Source organism: Meriones unguiculatus (genome assembly GCF_030254825.1).
Source record: "Meriones unguiculatus strain TT.TT164.6M chromosome 13 unlocalized genomic scaffold, Bangor_MerUng_6.1 Chr13_unordered_Scaffold_40, whole genome shotgun sequence".
Taxonomy (NCBI): Eukaryota; Metazoa; Chordata; class Mammalia; order Rodentia; family Muridae; genus Meriones; species Meriones unguiculatus.
In genome coordinates, this window is record NW_026843649.1 from 1,606,366 (window position 1) to 1,626,908 (window position 20,543).

The following is a 20,543-nucleotide window of genomic DNA, read 5'->3' on the forward strand; positions in this document are numbered from 1 at the left end:
AGTAGATTCTCTCTTAATTTGGTTGTACTACATTAATCACTTCCTGGAGATGGCAGGACAGAAGGCAGAATCCTTCCTTTGGTAGAACCCAGTGGACTTCAGGCTCATGATTTCTGTTAAGCTCCCTCTATTAGGGGCACCCACACTCTTATCTACCACAGGTTTTGAAACAAGCTTCTGATGACTCATACCCAAGCACTGAAGGCTGTGTGTGACACTGTTCAACCCACCTACCTGCAACAAAGTTCCACTTTCTCCCATTGTGAGCACTTTTGTACTGTCTTATTGTACTTGGAGTTTTCCTCTATTTTATATGCTACTTTAACTTACTCTCCCTGCTGCCTTACCCGGGAAACTCTACACATTCATTTAATCTGCAAGCTTAGAGAAACAACTTTCCTTTATTATTTTTTACTACCTTTTGAATTTTTGTAAAGATTTATTAATTTTTGCATTATATTTACAAGTGTTTTGCCTACATGTTTGTGTGTGTGTTACTTGTGTGCATGGTCCCTTTAAAGGCCTATGGAGGACATGGATCCCCTAGAAATGGTGATACATATTATTGGAACCTAAAACTGGCTATTGTGGCTTGAATCAGTGTCCTTCACAAGAGCAGTGAGTAGTCATAATAACTCAGTCGTTTCTAATGCCCCAAGAACACAGGTTAAATTATTTTTTACAGGTTAAATTATTTTACACAGGTTAAATTATTTTTATTTCATGTTCTTGAGGGTTTACTTTCTTGTATATGTGTCAATACCACGGGTGTGCATGGTGCCTAAAGATGTCAGAAGAGATCTTATGATCTGGAGCTACACATGTTTCGAAGGCCATCCTGTGGGCCCTGAGAATTAATGCTAGATTTATTCAAAGGGCCAGGCATCCCAAAGAGACACTTTAAAACTAGGAGTACATACAAACAAACTTCTTACAATGTTTAAGTGAGTTTGAAGTTAAATTATTAACTTCAAAATGAAAAGACATTAAGCTCTTATCCACATTCCTAGTGAACCCCTTAGTGACTCTTCCATAACCCAGTGCTTCCATGAACAGAAACATCATAAGCACCTATGCATTCAGCAGTCATAGGAAACAGACAAGTAACACTTTATCCACATAGTGCACAGCAAGAAATTAATTACTAGATACAGTTTAATTTCTGAAGGTTTAGGAGCCATTCCATGATGTTCCTGAGTCGTCAGGGGCTTATTCATAACAGCTTTACATGTCACAAGAAAAGACAAGGCCTAAGTCCTCTCTAGGTTCCTGAATTTGATAAAAAACAACAACAAACAAACAAACAAACAAACAAAAAAGCACTCAGAAGAATGAACTGACTATACTCATTGCTCTATCCCTATGTGTTTAGAGGGAAAATGAAAAACTATCAAATTTTGCTGACCTTATACTTTGCCATTGAAGAGATCAATAGGGACTTACAACTGCTTCCCAATGTGAGTTTGGGTTTCCAAGTATACAATGCCTTTAATTCTAACAAAAGAACCTTGGAGGGCCCTCTGATGTTGGTCTCTGGAAAGAGTGATTATATCCCTAACTGCCAATGCAAAACTCAACACAAAGCTCTTGGAATAATTTCAGGAACCAGACCAGAATTTTCTACTGCTATTGGAACATATTTGGAGCTCTACAAAGTCCCACAAGTAAGTTAGGAAAGTATTTAGTGCCCAATCACATAGGAAAATCTTACCAAAAGAAAACAAACAAGTGATTTATGTTTACTGTTGGCAGATTTCAAACAGCAGTGAATGAATTACCTTTTTCTCACAATGACTAACCGTGGAAAGAGTGTGGTGAAAAGCATGAGCAGTACATTCTGATCATTTTGAAACAGATCATTTAGCAGTATTCATGATTCTGTCTCTAAATGCTGGCAAGGTCTAATGTAGATACTCAAGCTTTATTTGCTCAAAAGTCAAATTCTACAACACAGATACCTAACTACCCAATTTAGCATATAAACATCTTATAATTCATAGAGAGGTCAATATCTGACATAAGAAAATAGAAAGTACAGGACATGTAACTAAATTTGGAACAATCCTAAAGACCATCACCAGTGAAAATGTTCCATAAAATTTTTATGATCTCATTCAGGATAGCAGATCTCAGAAGAGCAGTCAGAGAATACCCACTACAGTATATTCCCACTACTGACTATCACCAGCCTATACTAAAGCAACACATCCATCAGAGGGCATTAGCACAAACATGAATCCATTGAGTGAGTGTAAGGGTTAGGAATAATCAAGATTACAAAACCCACATTGTAACTCTGATTGTTATCACTCAGTTAAACAATTCATATGTAAATAATGAACCCATTTTCTCTCTTAGGGTAATGAACCCAAATACCTAGAACATCAGAATCATCCCTTTTATTCTTTGCTTCTTCAGGTCACATATGGACCTTTTGATATTGAGCTAAGTGACAAAGTTACATTACCATCCCTTTACCAGATGTCTCCTAAAGACAGAGGTCTAGCCCATGGGGTGATCTCTTTGTTGCTACACTTTGGCTGGACTTGGGTGGGGATCTTTGTAGTTGATAATCTAAAAGGAGAAGAGGTCCTCTCTCACCTGAAAGCAGAGATGACATCAGAAGATATCTGTGTGGCTTTTACACAAAAATTCCCAGTGTATTGGAAAGAAGGGTTAAAATATGTTGCTGGTTTGGTGGACTTGAACCAACATACACAAGTAAGTGTACAAGTATTTTATGGTGATATAAACGAGTTGTTATTCTGCATTAATAATGAAATCCTTTTAGCCAGAGGGAAGGTGTGGATCATGGCAAAGCAACACTTCATATATTTAGAGTCTGCAGCAGGGGACTATTATTTGTTAAAGTTTTTCAGAGGAAGTATATCATTTTCAAAGAAAAGAACTATCCATGGCTTGAAGAACTTTCTTGAGGATCTTACACCAAACCGGTACCCAGGAGATTTTAACTTCTATAAATTCTGGATTGACAACTATTCTTGTTCACCTCCTGTGATGCAATGTAAATATCCTAAACCCTGCCCAGCAAATACTTCCCTAAACATTAAGCATAAAAAACTTGATCTGATGACCATTTCTGAGCCCAGCTATTCCATATGGAATGCAGTGTATGCAGTGGCCCATGCACTCCATAAAATGCTGTTAACCAAAACTGAAATTGAATCTAAGCAAGACAGAAACACAGACTGGCTTCTACCATGGCAGGTAAGCCTCGTTCATAAGCAAGGGAAGCTCAGGATATAACATTATTAGTAAGCAATTTGCTGTGGTCAAGCCACTACAATGTTTTTATCTTATAAATAATAGTATAAGTTAAAATGGAAAAGGTTTCTGTCACAGTGTATATGTATATGAGTGTAATTATCTCATGATTTTGGGACTAAAAGGACTGATTTGAAGACAGTAAGTTTAAATGTCTTTCAACAAATGTTTTCCTAGTGTGAGATGAAATTCTGTAAGATATGAATGCAATCCATGTAAAAATAAAGCTATTCCAAAAATAAAAATATATGTGTTTTCATGGAATATGTCCAGTGCCATAAGTTTTAGCCACAGTGATCATATCCAAAGCTGTTATTCCACATAAAATGCAATTTATTTTAATAACACAAGACCATAGGAAGAACATTTTGTGGAAAATAAATTGCCTGTCCTAGAATCATAAGTAACTAAAAATTAATTGCTTGTATAAATTCTTTATTCTTATTTGAGTAAAATGGAGTTAAAACCAAACTGTGCTTCCATCTTAAAGGTTAGAGCACAGTGTTCATAAGCTGAGGCTATATCTCCATGCATTAGTGATAAATAGATGTGTTCAGGCTTTAAACCAACAAGATAAAATCAGAACTCATGCAAACATATGAGCCTTGATGATCACCTTCAAAGAGGGTATCATCAAGAAGATTGTTGAATGTCTCAATTTAACTATAAATTCTATCAAAGATAGATAAATAAAAAATTCTGAATGTATAGTGTACTATATAATCCTTAGTATCATGGAAAACAATAATATTTGACACAGTTTGTGAACATAGCTTTCCAGAGAAGTTATATTAGGTCAGTTAGTATAACTCTTTTATAGATAACAGAATGACTAAGCAACAGTTCTTTATAACATGGGTTGGACTTAGGTAACACAACATTGAATATCATAAGTTGAAGTATTAACCTATTGTGTTTGCTAGATATGTAATTAAATGATGGTCAAGGAATGACTCAGCAGTTATAATCAGTTGCTGCTCATACAGAGTACTCCAGTTTAATTGTTAGCACACATATGGTGGCTCAGAACTTTCTTTAACTTCAGCTCCAAGGAATCTGACACAAAATTTTGCTCTCTGCATACATCAGGCATGCACCTCAGGCCTGAGGTAGCTCAGTGTTTAGAAATACTTTTTGCTTTTGAGAAGACCACACTCGGGTCCTGGTATCTAGATAAAAGCTTATAACTGTCTGTAACTCCACTTCTGGGAGACTCAACACCTTCCTCTGGCTTTCAGAGACACCAGACACATTTGTAGTGCACATTGTCCCACACAGTGTTCATATCAAAGCTGAAAGTCAAATGTTGTGACCCAAAGAGGAATGAAGGAAGGCAGTGTGTCTTTTTTTTTATTTCCTGAGCTATAACTGACATAAATTTTGTATTATTTAATATACATTTTAAATGAACCTGGAGCTTTGTATAAACTCCTACTAATATTATCTCATTAAGGAAATCTGTATACCTATTTACCTAATTGAGACACGCTCATATTCATTGTGTGGCACAAAAAAAATGGACATATCTTAATACATATGAACCCACTAAATTATGTTTACATTTTACTCAAAATTTTCTCTACAAAAATTTGCATTTTCTAATTGGAAATATTTTGCTGGTGCTGGGGAAAGACACAGGGCATTGTTCCCTCTAAGAATATGCTCCACATTTTCCATATCTTAGACAACATTTCTACCTGTGTTCAGTAACTCTTGCCTTTCTTTCATGGGGAGAACTGTTCACCTCACTAAAACAAGGTGGGGGGCACCAAAAAAACTAAGCCTTTTTAAAAACAAAGCCGTGTTAGAGAAAGAGAGAATGGATTTCTCTTAAAGATAATCAACTAGTAATTTGTATGGGCCATTCATATCAAGTGACATCTCTCTTCAGCTGCATCCATTTCTGAAGAAAATTAAAGTGGCAAATGCTGCTGGAGATGAAATAAGCTTTGATGAGAACAAGAAAATTATGGAAACCTATGATATACTAAATTTTGTGGAATATACAAAGCATATTTCATTATTGTTTAAAGTGGGAGAGTTTGTCTTCAAGAGTCCACAAGATCAAGCCTTTTTCATCAGTGAGGTTATGATTAAATGGCCAAGCAACTTCAATCAGGTCTGGAATTGTTCAATAATTAATATGCAGAGAAATGTTTATAAAGAGTTATTAAAATTGATGGTGTGATGTCTCTTTGAGATTTTAAAATAATTGTTTTTTAAATTTTAGTTTATTTTCTTTATATCCTGAAATGGTCCCTCCTTCCTCACCTCCAGCTTCCCCCTTCTCCTCTTTGCCTCTCTCCTTCTCCCTATACTGTCAGAAAAGGGGATCTCCACTCCCCCCATATCAACCCTCTCTAGTACATCAAGTCACATTGAGACTGAGCACATCATTATCTACTGAGGCCAACCAAGGCAATCCTGCTAGGGGGAAGTGGTCCAAAAGCAAGCAATAGAGTCCAGGTTAGAAACAGGGCCCCCAACTACACTTTCTGGGTGATCCACATGAATACCAAACTACTCATTGTCTATATATGTGAAGAAGGCCTAGGTCCACACCATGTATGCTCCTTAGTTGATGATTCAGTCCCTGTAAGCCTCCATGGATCTCAGTTAGTTGTCTCTGTTTGTCTTCTTGTAGAGTTTCTGTCCCTTCCAAGTGGAGCCTCCCAGACAACTGACCTGTAAGGCTCTCTACTGTGTGGTGGGTCTCAGGTTAGGCCAATTACTGGTTGGACTTTGCTTCAATCTTTGCTCCATCTTTATTCCTGCACTTCTTGAAGGCAGGATAATTTTTGGATCAAGGGTTTGGTTATGGGTTGTTTTCCACTCCCTTCACTATTCCTGCCTGGCTAGGAAGTGGTCACATCAGGCTTCATGTCTCCCTCTGTTAGGGGTCTCAGCTAGAGCACACCCATATCCTCCCAGGAGCCTGCACTGTAACTGGCCTCCATCTTAACAAAGAGATGACTCCCTTTGTGTTCCCTTCTTGTTCCCAGCCCTAGAACCTTCCACCACATTGTCCTTACATTTGATCCCCACCCATTTTTTCTATCACATTTACATCTCTTGCCAGTTCCTCCTCTTCATCCTTGTCTGCTGTCTAATCTATTTCCCCTTCTTAGTGACATTCCAGTGACATCCCTCCTTTGCACCCTCTTTCTTACTTAGCTTCTTTGCGACTGTAGATTGTGGTATGTTTATCCGGTACTATAGGACTAATATCTGCTAATAAGCCAGTATATACAATGTGTCTCTTTCTGCTTCTGGATTACCTCACTCTGGATGATTTTTTTCTAGTTCCCATCAGTTGCCTGCAAATTTCATGATTTCCTTGTTTTTAATAGCTGAGTAAAATTCCATTGTGTAAATGCAGCATTTTTTTTTTTTTTTTTTTTTTTTTTTTTTTTTTTTTTACCTATTCTTTGGCTGAGGGACATCTAAGTTTTTTCCAGTTTCTGGTTATTAAAAATATAGTCACTATGACTATAGCTGAGCAAATGCCCTTGTTATATGGTAGAGCATCTTTTGGATATATGTCTAGGGATGATATATCAAGGTCTTGAGGTGAACTATTCCTAGTTTTCTGAGAAAATGCCAGCTTGATTTCCAGAGAGGATGTACAAGTTTCCATTCCCATCAGCAAAGAAGGAGTCTTCCCCTTTCTCCACATCCTTGCTAGTATGTGTTGTCACATGAGTTTTTGATCTTAGCCATTCTGACTGGAGTAAAATAGAATCTTAAAGTCATTGTGATTTGCAATTCTCTGATGGGTAAAGACATTGAGCATTTAAGTGCTTCTCTGCCATTTGTGATTCCTGCTGTGAATTCTCAGTTTATCTTTGTACCTCATGTTTTAATTGGATTATTTGATTTGCTGATGTTTGATTTTTTAAGTTCTTTATGTATTTTGTATATCAGCCCTCTCTGTGATGTAGGGTTGGTGAAGATCTTTTCCCAATCTGTAAGCTGCCATTTTGTTCTATAGACAGTGTTCTTTGATTTACAGAAGCTTTAGAGTTTCATGAGATCCCATTTATTAATTGTTGATCTCAGAGCCTATTGTCATTCTATTGTCTTCTATGCTAATGAGTTCCAGACTTTTCTTCCATTTTATCTTCTGATACATTTAGAGTCTTTGGTTTTACCTCAAGGTCTTTGATCCACTTGGACTTGAGTATGTGCTGCTTGGTACATACAGGTGTATTTGCATTTATCTACATGCAGACATCTAGTTAGACCTTCAGTTTGGTTCTACTAATCAACCAGTCTGCTTCTGTGCCAATACCATGCAGGTTTTATTTTTATTGTTATGTAATATAGTTTGAATCAGGGATGTTGGTACTGCCAGAAGTTTTTATTGTACAGAATTATTTTGGTTATCCTGGGTCTTTTATTTTTCCATATGAAGTTAATGGTTGAACTTTCAAGGTCTGTAAAGAAATATGTTGGAATTTAAAGGGAATTGCATTGAATCTGTGGATGGCTTTTGGCAGGATGACCATTTGTAGTATGTTAATCCTAACAATCTATGATCATGGGAGTTCTTTCCAACTTCTAAAATCTTCAGTTTCTATTTCAAAGACTTGAAGTTCTTATCATACAGGTCTTTCAATTGCTTGGGTGGAGTTATGCTAAGAAATTTTATAGTATTTGTGGCTATTATGAAGTGTGTTTTTTTACCTAGTTTCTTTCTCAGCTTTATTGTGCTTCTGTACAGAAAGTCTACTGATTTTTTTTGAGTTAATTTTGTATCCAGACACTTCACTGAAATTATTTAGTAGCTGTAGGATTTCACTGGTAGAATCTTGGGAGTCATTTATCATCTGCAAATAATGATACTTTTAGTTCTTCTCTTCCTGCCCTTATCCCATCCCTTTGATCTCCTTTGTTTTATCACCTTCGGTAGAAATTCAAGCACTGTATTGAGGAGTTATGATGCAATTGGCAGCCTTGTCTTGTCCATAATTTTAGCAGGAATGCTTGAAGTTTTTGTCCATTTAACTTGATGTTGGCTATTGCCTTTATTGTGTTTAGTATGTGTCTTGCCTCCCTGATTGTATGATCTCTCTTTGAAAATTTAAAATGATTCTTATATTCTATATTCTTAGCTCTATTGTGATTGTGAGTTTGTGTGTGACTGAGCACATGTACTTGTTAGGGCCACACTCAACACTGGTTATCTTCCTCAGTTGCTTTCCCTTTTATTTTTAAACTGGTTATCTCTCTGAAACCTATGCTTATTGTTTTTGCCATATTCAGTGGAAAACATTTCTTTGACTTTCTCTTGTCTTCATGACCACAAAATTTCTATTACAGGAATATTTTCTACACTCAACTTTTCTTTCTATCCCATCAGCATGATCAGTTCAGGTATTCATGTTCATGTGACAAGAATGTTAAACACTAAATCATTTCTTCAGTCCAATTTCATTATTTTCAGAAATAAACTAGCATTTCAGAATTATGTATATTATATATATTATAATATATATAATATATATTATATATTATGTATATTTCAGAATTATGTATATGTATACAAACATACACACAAACAAACTCTTAATGTTAACTACTTCCTGCAGATAGAATTAGATAAACTGATTTTCAATGTGTGTTCATTTGTTTTGCAGTCACTGAATGAGTGTTCATGGTTTTATAGGTGTGTAGGTGTGTGGGTTTCTATGTGTACACACACATGCATACAAATGTATGTACATATTCATATAATTTTAATATAGCATGCATGATCATGCTCAAGCATCCTTTCATTAACACAACTCATACTCAAGTATATCAATAACTTTACAAGTTTGTGAATTAGCATGAACAGGAAATAAACTATGGATTTTGATACAACACATTTCTGTAACAAATGTATATGAGCTGCCAGATATGTGTGCCAGGAACTGAACTCATATTTCTCTGCAAGAACAGTATGAGCTCTTAACTGCTGAGCCAGTTATACAGAAGTATATTCCTGTTCATATATTAAAATTTATGAGACAGAAAATGAATCCCAACAAAGGCAGAAAAGAGGTCTAAGAATAGATAGAAATGTTTGTTCCTGTCCTACATGTTTTTTAACATATAACAAACTAAAGTTTTGCTAGGTTAGTAGTTAATGTGATTAACTATTGTGCAACTGGTGGAAACCCTATGTAACAATATCACTAATGTTTAAAAAGAAGAAACTATTCCTACCATTGGAAATTAAGGGTAAAAGTCACAGTAATAGATCTTATTTTACCAATGGCCAAACCATCTTTCATGAGAAAACTAAACTTCCTTTTGCAGGTGAATCAGAATGTATGGGTATTACTACATGACTGAAAATGTAAAGGTAGAAATAGACGAGGAAAGAGAGACTGGGTTTCTGTCTGACAATCCAACTGTTCCTGAATTCATATGGAAAATGAGTTCTGACTTGCTGCCTCACAGAAGAGAATATATGGACATCATACACATTTCACAAAGGCTAGGAAGAAGTGTGTCACACATTAGCCACCATAAAAGGATTTAAGCATTTAGCATTGGGAAATGTGCTAACTTCAAATCTCCATTCTACACTCCCATAATAAACCCTCTGAGTTCCTCATAAACACATAGAATTTCCATAGGATATGTGCATTTAAGCTATTTAGCCTAAATTATTTTAAATTAATGTATGATATTATAACCAGTTTTTCTCTGTTTCCCTCAGACTCCTCAATCTGTATGTTCACAGAGCTGTGGTCCAGGATTCTGGAAAGTTCCACAAGAAGAAAGACCTATCTGCTGTTTTTCTTGTGTATTTTGTCCAGAGCAGCACATTTCCAACCAGACAGGTATAAAAATAATATCTTTCCTCAAACTTCTTGGGAATGTAGAATGGGAAAGCTAAGAAGTGACCATGGTATCATAATGTAGTTCTCTTCTCTATGTCTCTTTCACTCATCCCTGAATCCATAAGTAACCACTACTGATTCCACGCAATGCACACATTGTGTGAGGTTTGAGTGGCAGTTCTCTTGCTGTTGTGTCAAAATTAACCTACCTAAAAATCCTTTCTTTTGGTTCATGGAATGGCCATCTCAACTCTTGCAGTGATCCATGCTATAGGCTACCTATTGAATGTGAGATATACAGTTGTCCAAGATCGAATTATATTTCTGTAATAAACAAATGTAATGATTGGTGCCTGAAAGTAACTCCAGAAAAAGTAGATGTGTAGTTGTTTCTTCAATGTACAAGAAATTGAACTGCATTTAAAACACTAATAGTTGACATTTCCAGTATCAACAATAGCAGAAAAAGCCAATCTGTGTAAATGAAAGTATGGCTGCCTGTTTAAGGTTGTGGTCAAACATGTGATAACATATACATGTAACATCACATGAAATGAGGAAATAGTATTTATGAATACAAAGACACATACACAAAGACACAAATACAACATTTAATGAGAAAGAGTCCATGAATTTGAGAGAAAATAAATATAATGTGGGTCCAGGATAAGGTCTAGAAAGAAGGACAAGAGATATAGTGAGGCAATTATGTTAATTTAAAAATGAATTTTTTTTCAATCTGATAAAGCCTTTTATTAATGCAGTTATCTCCACATACGTAGAAGAACACATACTTCAGCAAGACCCTATGGATAAGCAATGTGGTTAATCCTTTTCATGGAGTTGTCTTTGAAAATAGAAGAAAAAGTCAAGCTCTAGAGAAACCCTATGAATGTAGTCAGTATGGTAAATTTTTGCACTTCATGCTACCGTTATAGAAGAGCAAAAGTTTGGTGTGTGAGCAACATCTTAAAGCCTTTGCATATCACAGTAGTCTTTAAGAACCTGAAAGAACTCATTCTCAAGAAAATCTGTTAGGATAAAAGATTTGTTAAGGTCTTTGACCAACTAACTTGCATTCAATTACAGGAGATTATTTGGGAGGAAAATTGTAACAAGTGTCAACAATGTATTCATGCATTATGACATTCCATCCTTCTTTTGTTTCCAATTAAAAGTCGATATGGAAAAAAGGCCTAGGAAATTAAACCATAAGGTAGCCTTAGATTTCTCAGTTCTCTTCAATTACATGAAATAAATCATCCAGCTAGGTAGAGTTTTAAAGAAATTTCTCGAAACAAACAAAAACAAATAGGTAGGAAACATTTTTTTTTCAATGCAGTTTATTCAGGAACATTGAACAATCCTCGGACCCCGGGGAAAGCCAGCCCACAGCTTAAATAGCCTCTGGGTAGCCAACCCAGGCGTGCCACGGGGGCAATGCAGATAGGTCCACATACATGGAAGCAAGCCAGATCCTCGGCCTTAGCCAAATGTGGAGTTGTTCGTGACAGAGAGCACTCACCATCGGGAAGGTGGAAGGCGGAAACCAGCTCCATCTTTAAGGCATAGCATTCCGCAGCTCTCTACAGTTCCCCCTTTTTGTTTTAGACGCATCAGGTAGGAAACATTTTTAACGTTGTTAAATATCCTTGAGCATCCAGGACTGCATCTTTAGACTACCCTAAAATCTCATATCACCTGAGAAAAATCATCATTAAGGAAATGAATGAAAACAAATTTTTTTGTGATGCCAACATCTGTATGAGTAAGGAACCCATGTAGAGCAGCTGCTTTGAAAATAAGTCTGATTCCCTGCATTCCGCAGGAGGTTTGGTATCCTAGCTGTAGTCTGCTCCTTCCTCCCCTCCCAATCCCATTCTTTCTCCCACATTTCCTCCTATGCCCCTCTCCAAGTCCACTGATAAGAGAGGTCCTCCTCCCCTTCCATCTGACCCTAGCTTATCAGGTCTCGTCAGAACTGGTTGCATTGTCCTCCTCTGTGACCTGGCAAGGCAGATGCCCCATCCAGGGGAGGTGGTCAGATGAGAGACAATCCCTGTTACCCTTACTAGGGTACACACTTGGATACTGAGCTGCCATGGGCTACATCTGAGCAGGCATTGTAGTTATATACATGAATGGTCCTTGGGTGGGGTACCAGTCTCAAAAAATACCCCTGTGCCCTGATAGTTTGGTTCTGTTTCTATCCTTGTGGAGTTCCTGTCCTCTCCAGGCCTTAGTATCTCCCCTTTCTTTCCTAAGATTTCCTGCAACTCTGCCCAAAGTTTGGTTATGAGTCTCAGTATCTGCTTTGATACAATGTTAGGTAGAGTCTTTCAGAGGCCCTCCATGGTAGGCTCCTGCCCTGTAAGGGACATTATCAAAGTTGAAGCCCTTTTTTATTTGAAGTGATTCTGCTCTTTACTTTCAAAGCATCTCGTTAATTTAAAATATGTCCTTCATATGCTTTGTTTGTGTGTCAAGAAACAAGCAAGAGGATTATTTTTATAAAAAATAAGAAGTCAGAGGAATAAGCATTATTATAATGATGAGAATCTATTATTATTTATTATACTCAAAAAGCCAACCCTTAGGTAATTTTATATGAAACAGAACTTTTTATCTTTTATTAAAAACAATAAAATGTTGAAAGATTAATTAAAAATTCTTTATATTCTACAATCTAATGCTACCGTGGGATAAATTTCTTGCAGTGTGCTATATGAATTCAAGTACTATGTTGAAGAGATAAGGAGAGAGTGGGCATCCTTGCCTTGTACCTGATTTCAGTGGGATTGGTTTAAGTTTCTGTCCATTTAGTTTGGTGTTGGCTGTAGCCTTGATGAATACTGTCTCTACTATGTTTAGGTATGTGCCTTGTATTCCTGATATCTCCAAGACTTTAAACGTGATCGGGTGTTGAATTTTGTCAAAAAGTTTTAGGCATCTAAGGAGATGATATAGGTTGTTGCTATGTTTTTCTTTCAGTGTGTTTCTATGATGCATTTCATTGGTGGATTTCCGTAGGTTGAAGCATCAGTATATGCCTGGAATGAAGCCTACTTAGTGGTAGCAGATGATACCTTTAATGAGTTCTTGGATTCTGTTTGCGAGTATTTTTTTTTAATATTTTTGCATCAATGTTCTTTAGGGAAATTGGTCTGAAGTTCTCTTTCTTTGTTGGCTATTTGTGCAGGTTAGGTATCAAGATGACTGTGGTCTCATAGAATGAGGTTGATAATGTTCCTTCTGTTTCTATTTTGTGGAATGGTATGCAGAGTTGTGAAGTTAGCAGTTCTTTGAAGGTCTGGTAGAACTCTTCACTGAAACCATCTGGCCCTGGGTTTTTTAGGAAGGGTATTTTTGATGACTGCTTCTATTTTCTTAAAGGAGATAGGCCTATTTACTTTATTTACATGATCTTTATTTCACTTTGGTAAGTGGTATCTATCAAGAAAATTGTCCATTCCATATAGATTTAAAATTTTTGTGACATATAGGCTTTTGAAGTACAACTTAAAGATTCTTTGATTTCCTTGGTATCTGTTCTTATGTCCCCCTTTTCATTTTGTCATTTGGATAGTGTTTTTCTGTCTTTTAGTTATTTTATCTAAGGGTTTGTCTATGTTGTCGATATTCTCAAAGAACCAGCTCTTGGTTTTGTTGACTCTTTAAAATGTTTTGGTTTAGTATATTGATTTCAGCACTGAGTTTGGTTATTTCCAGCCATCTACTCCTCTTGGGTGTGTTTACATCTTTTTTTATTCTAGGTCTTCAGTTGAGTTATTAGATTGCTTGTATGAGGCATCTCAAATTTCCATAGCACTGAGTGCTATGAACTGTCTTCTAAGCACTGCTTTCATTGTGTACCATAAATGTGGGCATGTTGTGCCTTCACTTTCATTGAATTGTAGGAAATCTTTAATTACTTTCTTTATTTCTTCCCTGACAACTGTTGTTGAGTAGAGAGTTGTTTGGGTTCCATGTGTGTATACGTGTTTTGCTATTTCTGTCATAATTGAGATAGAGCTTTAAAACATGGTTGTGTCATTGGATTCAGGGGATTATTTCAGATTCTTGTATCCATGAAGATTTGCTTTGTGCCTGACTATATGGTCAATTTTGGATAAGTTTCCATGGAGTGCTAAGAATAATTTATACTCTTTCATGTCTGGGTGAAAAGTTCTGTAGACATCTATTAGGTCTATTTGCCTCATGACCTGTGTAAGCTTCATTAATTTATGACTCGATTTACCTTCCATCTCAATGATCTGTCCCTTAGTGAGAGTGGGGTTTTGAAATCTCCCTCTATTAATATGTTGGGACTGATGTGTGATTTAAGGTTTAAGAATGTTTCTTTTACAAGTGCAGGTGCCCTTGTATTTGAGGCATAGTTGTTCAAGATATTGATGTCCTCACCGTGAATTTTTCTTTGATGAGGATGAAGTGTCCTTCCTCATCTCTTGATTAATTTTGGTTGGAAGTCTCTTTTATTAGATATTAGGAGGGTACTGCCACTTTCTCCTTGGGTCCATTTGATGAGATAACCATTTCTAGCCCTTTACTCTAAGGAAGTGTCTATCTTTGTGGCTTATATGTGTTTCTTGTAGGCAGCAGAATGCTGGATACTGTTTCTGTAAGCGTACTGTTAGGATGTGTCTTTTTGTTGGTTGGATTGTTGAGTACATTGATTTTGTTAGATATTATTGACCAATGAATGTCAGTTCCTTGTACTGTGGAGTTGATGTGGATAGTGTGTTTGTGTGCTTTTTTCTTTTGATTTTTTTTGTTGTGATCTTATCTATAACCTATGTTTCTTGGGTTTAGTTGATTTCATTTGGTTGGAGTTTTCCTGCTAGCAGCTTCATTATGTCATGGGTGCTGCATAGATATTGTTTAAACTTAGTTTTATCGTAGAATATCTTGTTTTCTTCATCTATTTTGAATGTACTGTTTACTGGGTATAATAGTCTGGGTTGGTATCTGCGGTCTCTTTATGTCTGCATGACATCCTCCCAAGGCCTTTGGCTCTCATAATCTCTATTGAGAATTATGTTTGATTCTGATAGGTCTGCCTTTATATGTTACTTGATCTTTTTCCCTTGCTGCTTTTAATATCTTTTCTTCATTGTGTAGATTTAGTGTTTTGATTATTGTGAGAATTTTCTTTTCTGGTCTGGTCTATTTGGTGTTCTGTATGCCTCCTATATGTTTCTGGGCAGCTCTTTCTTCAGTTTGGAGAATTTTTCTTTTATGATTTTATTGAAAATATATTCTGGACCTTGTATCCTGGAATCATCTTTTTAGTCTATTCTTATTATTCTTAGGCTTCATCATTTCATAGAGTCCTTGATTTCTTCGATGTTTTACATTGTTATTTTTTCTTTCCGGGATGTATCAGTTTCTTCAATTGTATCTTCAATGCATGAGATTCTCTCACTTGTGTATTGTTGGTGATGCTTATCTTTGTGGTGCTTGATCCCTTCTCTAAATACTCATTCTCCATGGATTTCTTGGTTTGTGTTTTCTTTATTGATTCTAATTCCATTTTTAGGTCTTGAATAACTTTATTAATTTTCTTCACCTATTTGGTTGTGTTTTCCTCTCTATGATGGCCTCTCTTTGTATGATTGTATTTGCCTGAACTTATTGGAGAGATTTTTTCTTTTCCTCTTTATATGCCTATACCTACTGCATAAATACAAACATAAGGTCATTTTCCTGTGTTGTACTTGCATTAGAATAGCCATTGGTTTTCTTTTTTGGTGGGGAGAGGTTCTAGTGGAGCAATGATGTCACGGTTTTTGTTGACTATGTTTTTATGCTGGACTTTAAGCATCTGGCTGTCTGTAGCCTTAGCTGTTTCTTCCTGGGACACAGACCAAAGACTGGATTCACCTGTCTTTGGAGTCTAGAGTAGTTTTCAGGGGATGAAAAATGTGCAGTGGCTAAAAAATGGGTAGTGGCTATTTAGATACCAGTTTCTTGAAGGCCTGTGAGTGGGCACACAAACAGGTGGGCTGGTGAATTGAAGATCAGAGGGTGTGCATGCACTGGAGCCCTGAAGTACAGGGTGCAGGTACTGGTGCTGGTCATGAGCATGGTGCAGGTGTAGGTGCTCCAAAGGGCTCCAGGCTCAGGTGGCATCTGTAGGGTTCCTTAAAAGAAAGCTGGGCTGAGGCTTACAGACTTGCCCAAAACTGTGCTCCTTGTACTCTGATTCCTCTGATATCTGCCATCTCAGATCCGGGATACGTGTTATTCTATTATTCACCTGGTGTCCACAGTGTGAGCAGGAGGGATACAAAGTCTGCCTGCTAGAGCAGGAGTCCTTGGATCTGGGAGTCCAAACTCACTATAGTATGTGGAAGGGCAGGTGTCCCAATATTTGATACTCCTGGATCTGTGAGATGGCCACAGAGGGCCTGAATATGATCGACTCCAATTCCTGAATGTCCTGTCCGGGAAAGGGAGCACCAAACATGATGCTCTGAATCTAGCCACTTGTCCACTCACTGGTCTCAGACTGAGATCATCTGCCCCTCATATGCAGTGCACACTGGTTTCCACCATCTTGGATTCTCCTTTTGTTGATCTTTCATCCTTCCTTTCTTTTATGTTGGAAGCCTTTTTACGAGCTTTTCAATTTCCTCAAGGGTCTGTTTAGGTCTATTTGGTTGTTGAATTATTGTTGAATTCATGTTTGAATCATGATTGTTTCAGTATATCTATAACTTATCCATTTCATGTACATTTTTAAGCTTACTGGAATACAGTATTTTTTAATGTTTCCTTTGAATATTCTGAATTTCTTTGGTTTCTATAGTAATCTTTTTCTGTTATTTCTGATTCTGTGAGTCCTCTATTTCTTTCTTTGATCTACTTGAAACAAGGATCTGTTAATTTTGTTTATCTTCAGAAAGAGGCAGCTCTTCCTTTGGTTAATTCTGTGCATTGTTTTCTTTGTTTCTATTTCATTGATTTCTATTACAAACTTTTTATTTCTGTTTAAATATATTATTTATTTTGTTTATGTAATAGTGCAGCATCTGCTCACACCTCTCCTCCCAGTCTTTCCTTCTAACCTTCCCGCCCAACCCATGTGCCATTCCTCCCTTTATTTATGAAAAAAATAGGAAGCCTCCAATGGATATCAACCAGCCTTGGCATATAAAGTTGATATAAGATTATACACAGTTTCTGCTTTGAGGTTATACAAGGCAGTATAATTATGGGACAAGGATCCAATGCCAATGACAGGCAAAAAAGATAGAGATTGCCTTGGTCTTGTTGTAAGATGTCCCCCATGAAGACCAAGTAGAACAACTATTACATATTTGCAGAAAGCCCAGATCTGTTTCATGCATGCTCTCTTGCTAGCAGTTCATTACTATGAGATTATATCAGGAGCCTTTCTGTGGGGCCACCCTCAGCAGGGAAAGAAGAGTTGGAGGGTCTTTACATATAGGTTGCTCCACAGAGCAGAAGAGGGGACTATGAGGGAAGGGAGTGAGTTAGTTAGAGTAGTCAGGGGAATCTCACTGCCAACTCTAAAATTCAGGACTTTCTGTGGCTCTAACTTACTATCAACAAGGCTCTTGTTTATTTATATAAGTTTCACAGCACAGTCTAATGATTATACAAGTGATACAGAGTGGGTGTTTAATTTTTTTTCATCACATACCCAGGGTTACAAATTCACTTACACTTAAAAAATACAAACAGAACAGATTTAATTATTATTATTACCCCTATAACTCTAATTTAAGGAATCTAAAGAATGCCTCCTTCAAGAAAACACATTTAATATATGAAAGCCTGCTTTTAGGCTGGCAGTGTTTTTAGTATGACCACAGTCCATATAAACAGATAATACCTGAACTGATCTTTTTATGAATAGCAAATACTAATAAATAACTCCCTTTATTATATGTATCATCATCTATGCTATGAAGTAGGAAATTTTATTTTAGTCAATCTATCATATTAACTGAATTTTATTCCATCAAGAGTGTACTATCTATGGCCTCTTATCTTTAAACTACATTTTCAGGGATCTCTAAGCCTATAATAAAAGGATGTCTTAAATCTATAATCAAATATCCTGGCCTGCAGTGGTTTGCATATTGTCTCTGCTAAACCTGAAATGTACTGTTTACAGGCAGATACCCCAAGAAAATTCCTGAAATATTGGCCTCATCTTTCTATCTTCTTATCTGTGCTTAATGATCTCCATGGCATAAAGATTTCCAAACTGTATAAAGGTATAGTTAAGTATAGGATTTCCAAAAAAAAGACTAAAACATAACTTTTCTGTAGAAAACAAAACAAAACTAAAAACAGAAAATGAATCAGTGCAGAAAGTCGCCAGTAATGCAACATACAGAAAAAAAAGAGATAGAAAAACAGTGATTATAAAATTTATATAAGGGTTACAAATTCAGTTACACTTAAAAAATACAAACAGAACAGATTTAATTATTATTATTATTCTGCTCAGCTTTGCTGGAATTTCGTCAAGCAGCTGAGGTGGCTTCATCAGCCTCACCATTCCAGTGAATATGGCTCTGAATTTCCCCTTATCTGATTTAAGATTAACATGTATAAACCTATTGTGTGACATGTAGGGCATTTTTATTCTTCAAAAGATGACTAGAACAACAAGAATGAAGATTAGAACAATTCCCAAGATTAGTCTGAAATTAATGATGAAAGACAAAGGGTCTGTCCTGAGTCAAAGGATGTCAAAACTATAGATTTTATGGGCAACTTCCACAGCAGTTGATCTGACCCTGTAGCTGCAATTGTTGATGCAACTGTGGTGTATTTACTACCAAATCAGAATTGATCCATAGGTCATGGAGGTGGTATCTAACTTATTCCATGTTCCCTGAGAAAAATTATATAAATGTGGGGTAAAAAATATCCACTGAAACTGTGAGAAACAAGAAAAATGAGAAGATCCCATGATAGTGGAAACACGAAAATGTATTTTTGTTCAAAATACAATGTATATATGTAGTTAGAAACTCAACGTATTAAAAAAAAAGCATTTGAAGGATTACTTGACAGTTTTACTTCATCTGAATATGAGTAATATAGATTTCAATGCCCCCGAGAAACAGTGATAAATTGTTAAGCAGAAAGATTATTATTAAGTATACAAGATAAACAGTAGAAATGGAAATTATAGAGTTCATGATCTTGGCAGTATCAGAAAGCAGAATATGCAAGGCTTCATTGGAAAGCACTCTCATGAATTAAATGTGCAATGACTAAATAATTACATTAGGTGAAATGTTGATTCACTTCTTTCCAACAGATCAGCAGGAGTGCATATCTTGCTCAAGTCAACAGTACCCAAACCCTGGGAGAATCAAGTGTCTGCCCAAGACAGTGACCTTCTTGTCCTTTGAGGATCCTCTTGGCATGGCTCTGGCCTGCACAGCCCTGTTCTGCTCTGTTATCACAACTGCAGTTTTGGGGATCTTTCTCAAACACCGAGAATCACCCATTGTTAAGGCCAATAACAGAACTCTCAGCTACATTCTGCTCATCTCCATCCTCTTCTGTTCCATCTGCTCCTTTCTCTTCATTGGACACCCAAACACAGCCTCTTGCATACTGCAACAAATAACATTTGCACTTGTCTTCACCTTGGCTATTTCCACTGTTTTGGCAAAAACTCTAACTGTAATTCTGGCCTTTAGAGTCATGAAACCTGGGAGAACAATGAGAAGATTGTTTGTCTCAGTTGTGTATAATGCTGTTATCCCCATCTGTGTCCTGATCCAACTTATTCTCTCTGGAGTCTGGCTGGGAACTTCACCTCCCTATATTGACACAGATGTACACTCTGAATATTCTCATGTCATCATTTTATGCAACAAGGGTTCAGTTACATCTTTCTACTGTGTGTTGGCTTACTTGGGGACCCTAGCTCTAGGTAGCTTCACTATGGCATTTCTGGTGAGGAACCTGCATGACACATTCAATGAGGCCAAGTTCCTGACATTCAGCATGCTGGTGTTCTGCAGTGTCTGGGTCACCTTCATCCCTGTCTACCAGAGCACCAAGGGCAAAGCCATGGTAGCTGTGGAGGTTTTCTCCATCTTGGCCTCCAGTGCAGGGCTGCTGGGATGCATCTTTTTCCCAAAGTGCTACATTATTCTCTTAAGACCTGATAAAAACTCTTTGAGATGTATTAAAAACAAAAAATAGCAAATAAAAATTGATACACTAGTTTTCTAATAAACTCTATTAGTATACAGAAATTAAATTATTTAACCACTTTTAAGTAACTTTTTCTGAAATGTATTTTTAAACAAAAATAAGAGTCCCTCACTTTGTAGAACAATCACAGACATTCTATTTCAGAAAAGAAGCTGCTGCTAAAAACACATTTTAGTAAGTTATGCAAAT

The 20,543-nt window shown here is 36.6% G+C and overlaps 1 protein-coding gene across 1 annotated transcript; it reads left to right on the forward strand.

The window, feature by feature from the left end:
- Positions 1-1,379: 1,379 nt before the first annotated feature.
- Positions 1,380-20,330, forward strand: LOC132651114 (vomeronasal type-2 receptor 116-like; the record flags this gene model as incomplete). Its single annotated transcript, XM_060376408.1, has 5 exons — positions 1,380-1,664; positions 2,419-3,228; positions 5,177-5,404; positions 9,995-10,118; positions 19,444-20,330. Coding segments are annotated over exons 1-5 (2,334 nt in total), but the record flags the coding sequence as incomplete, so codon positions are not given.
- Between the last annotated feature and the right edge of the window lie 213 nt (positions 20,331-20,543).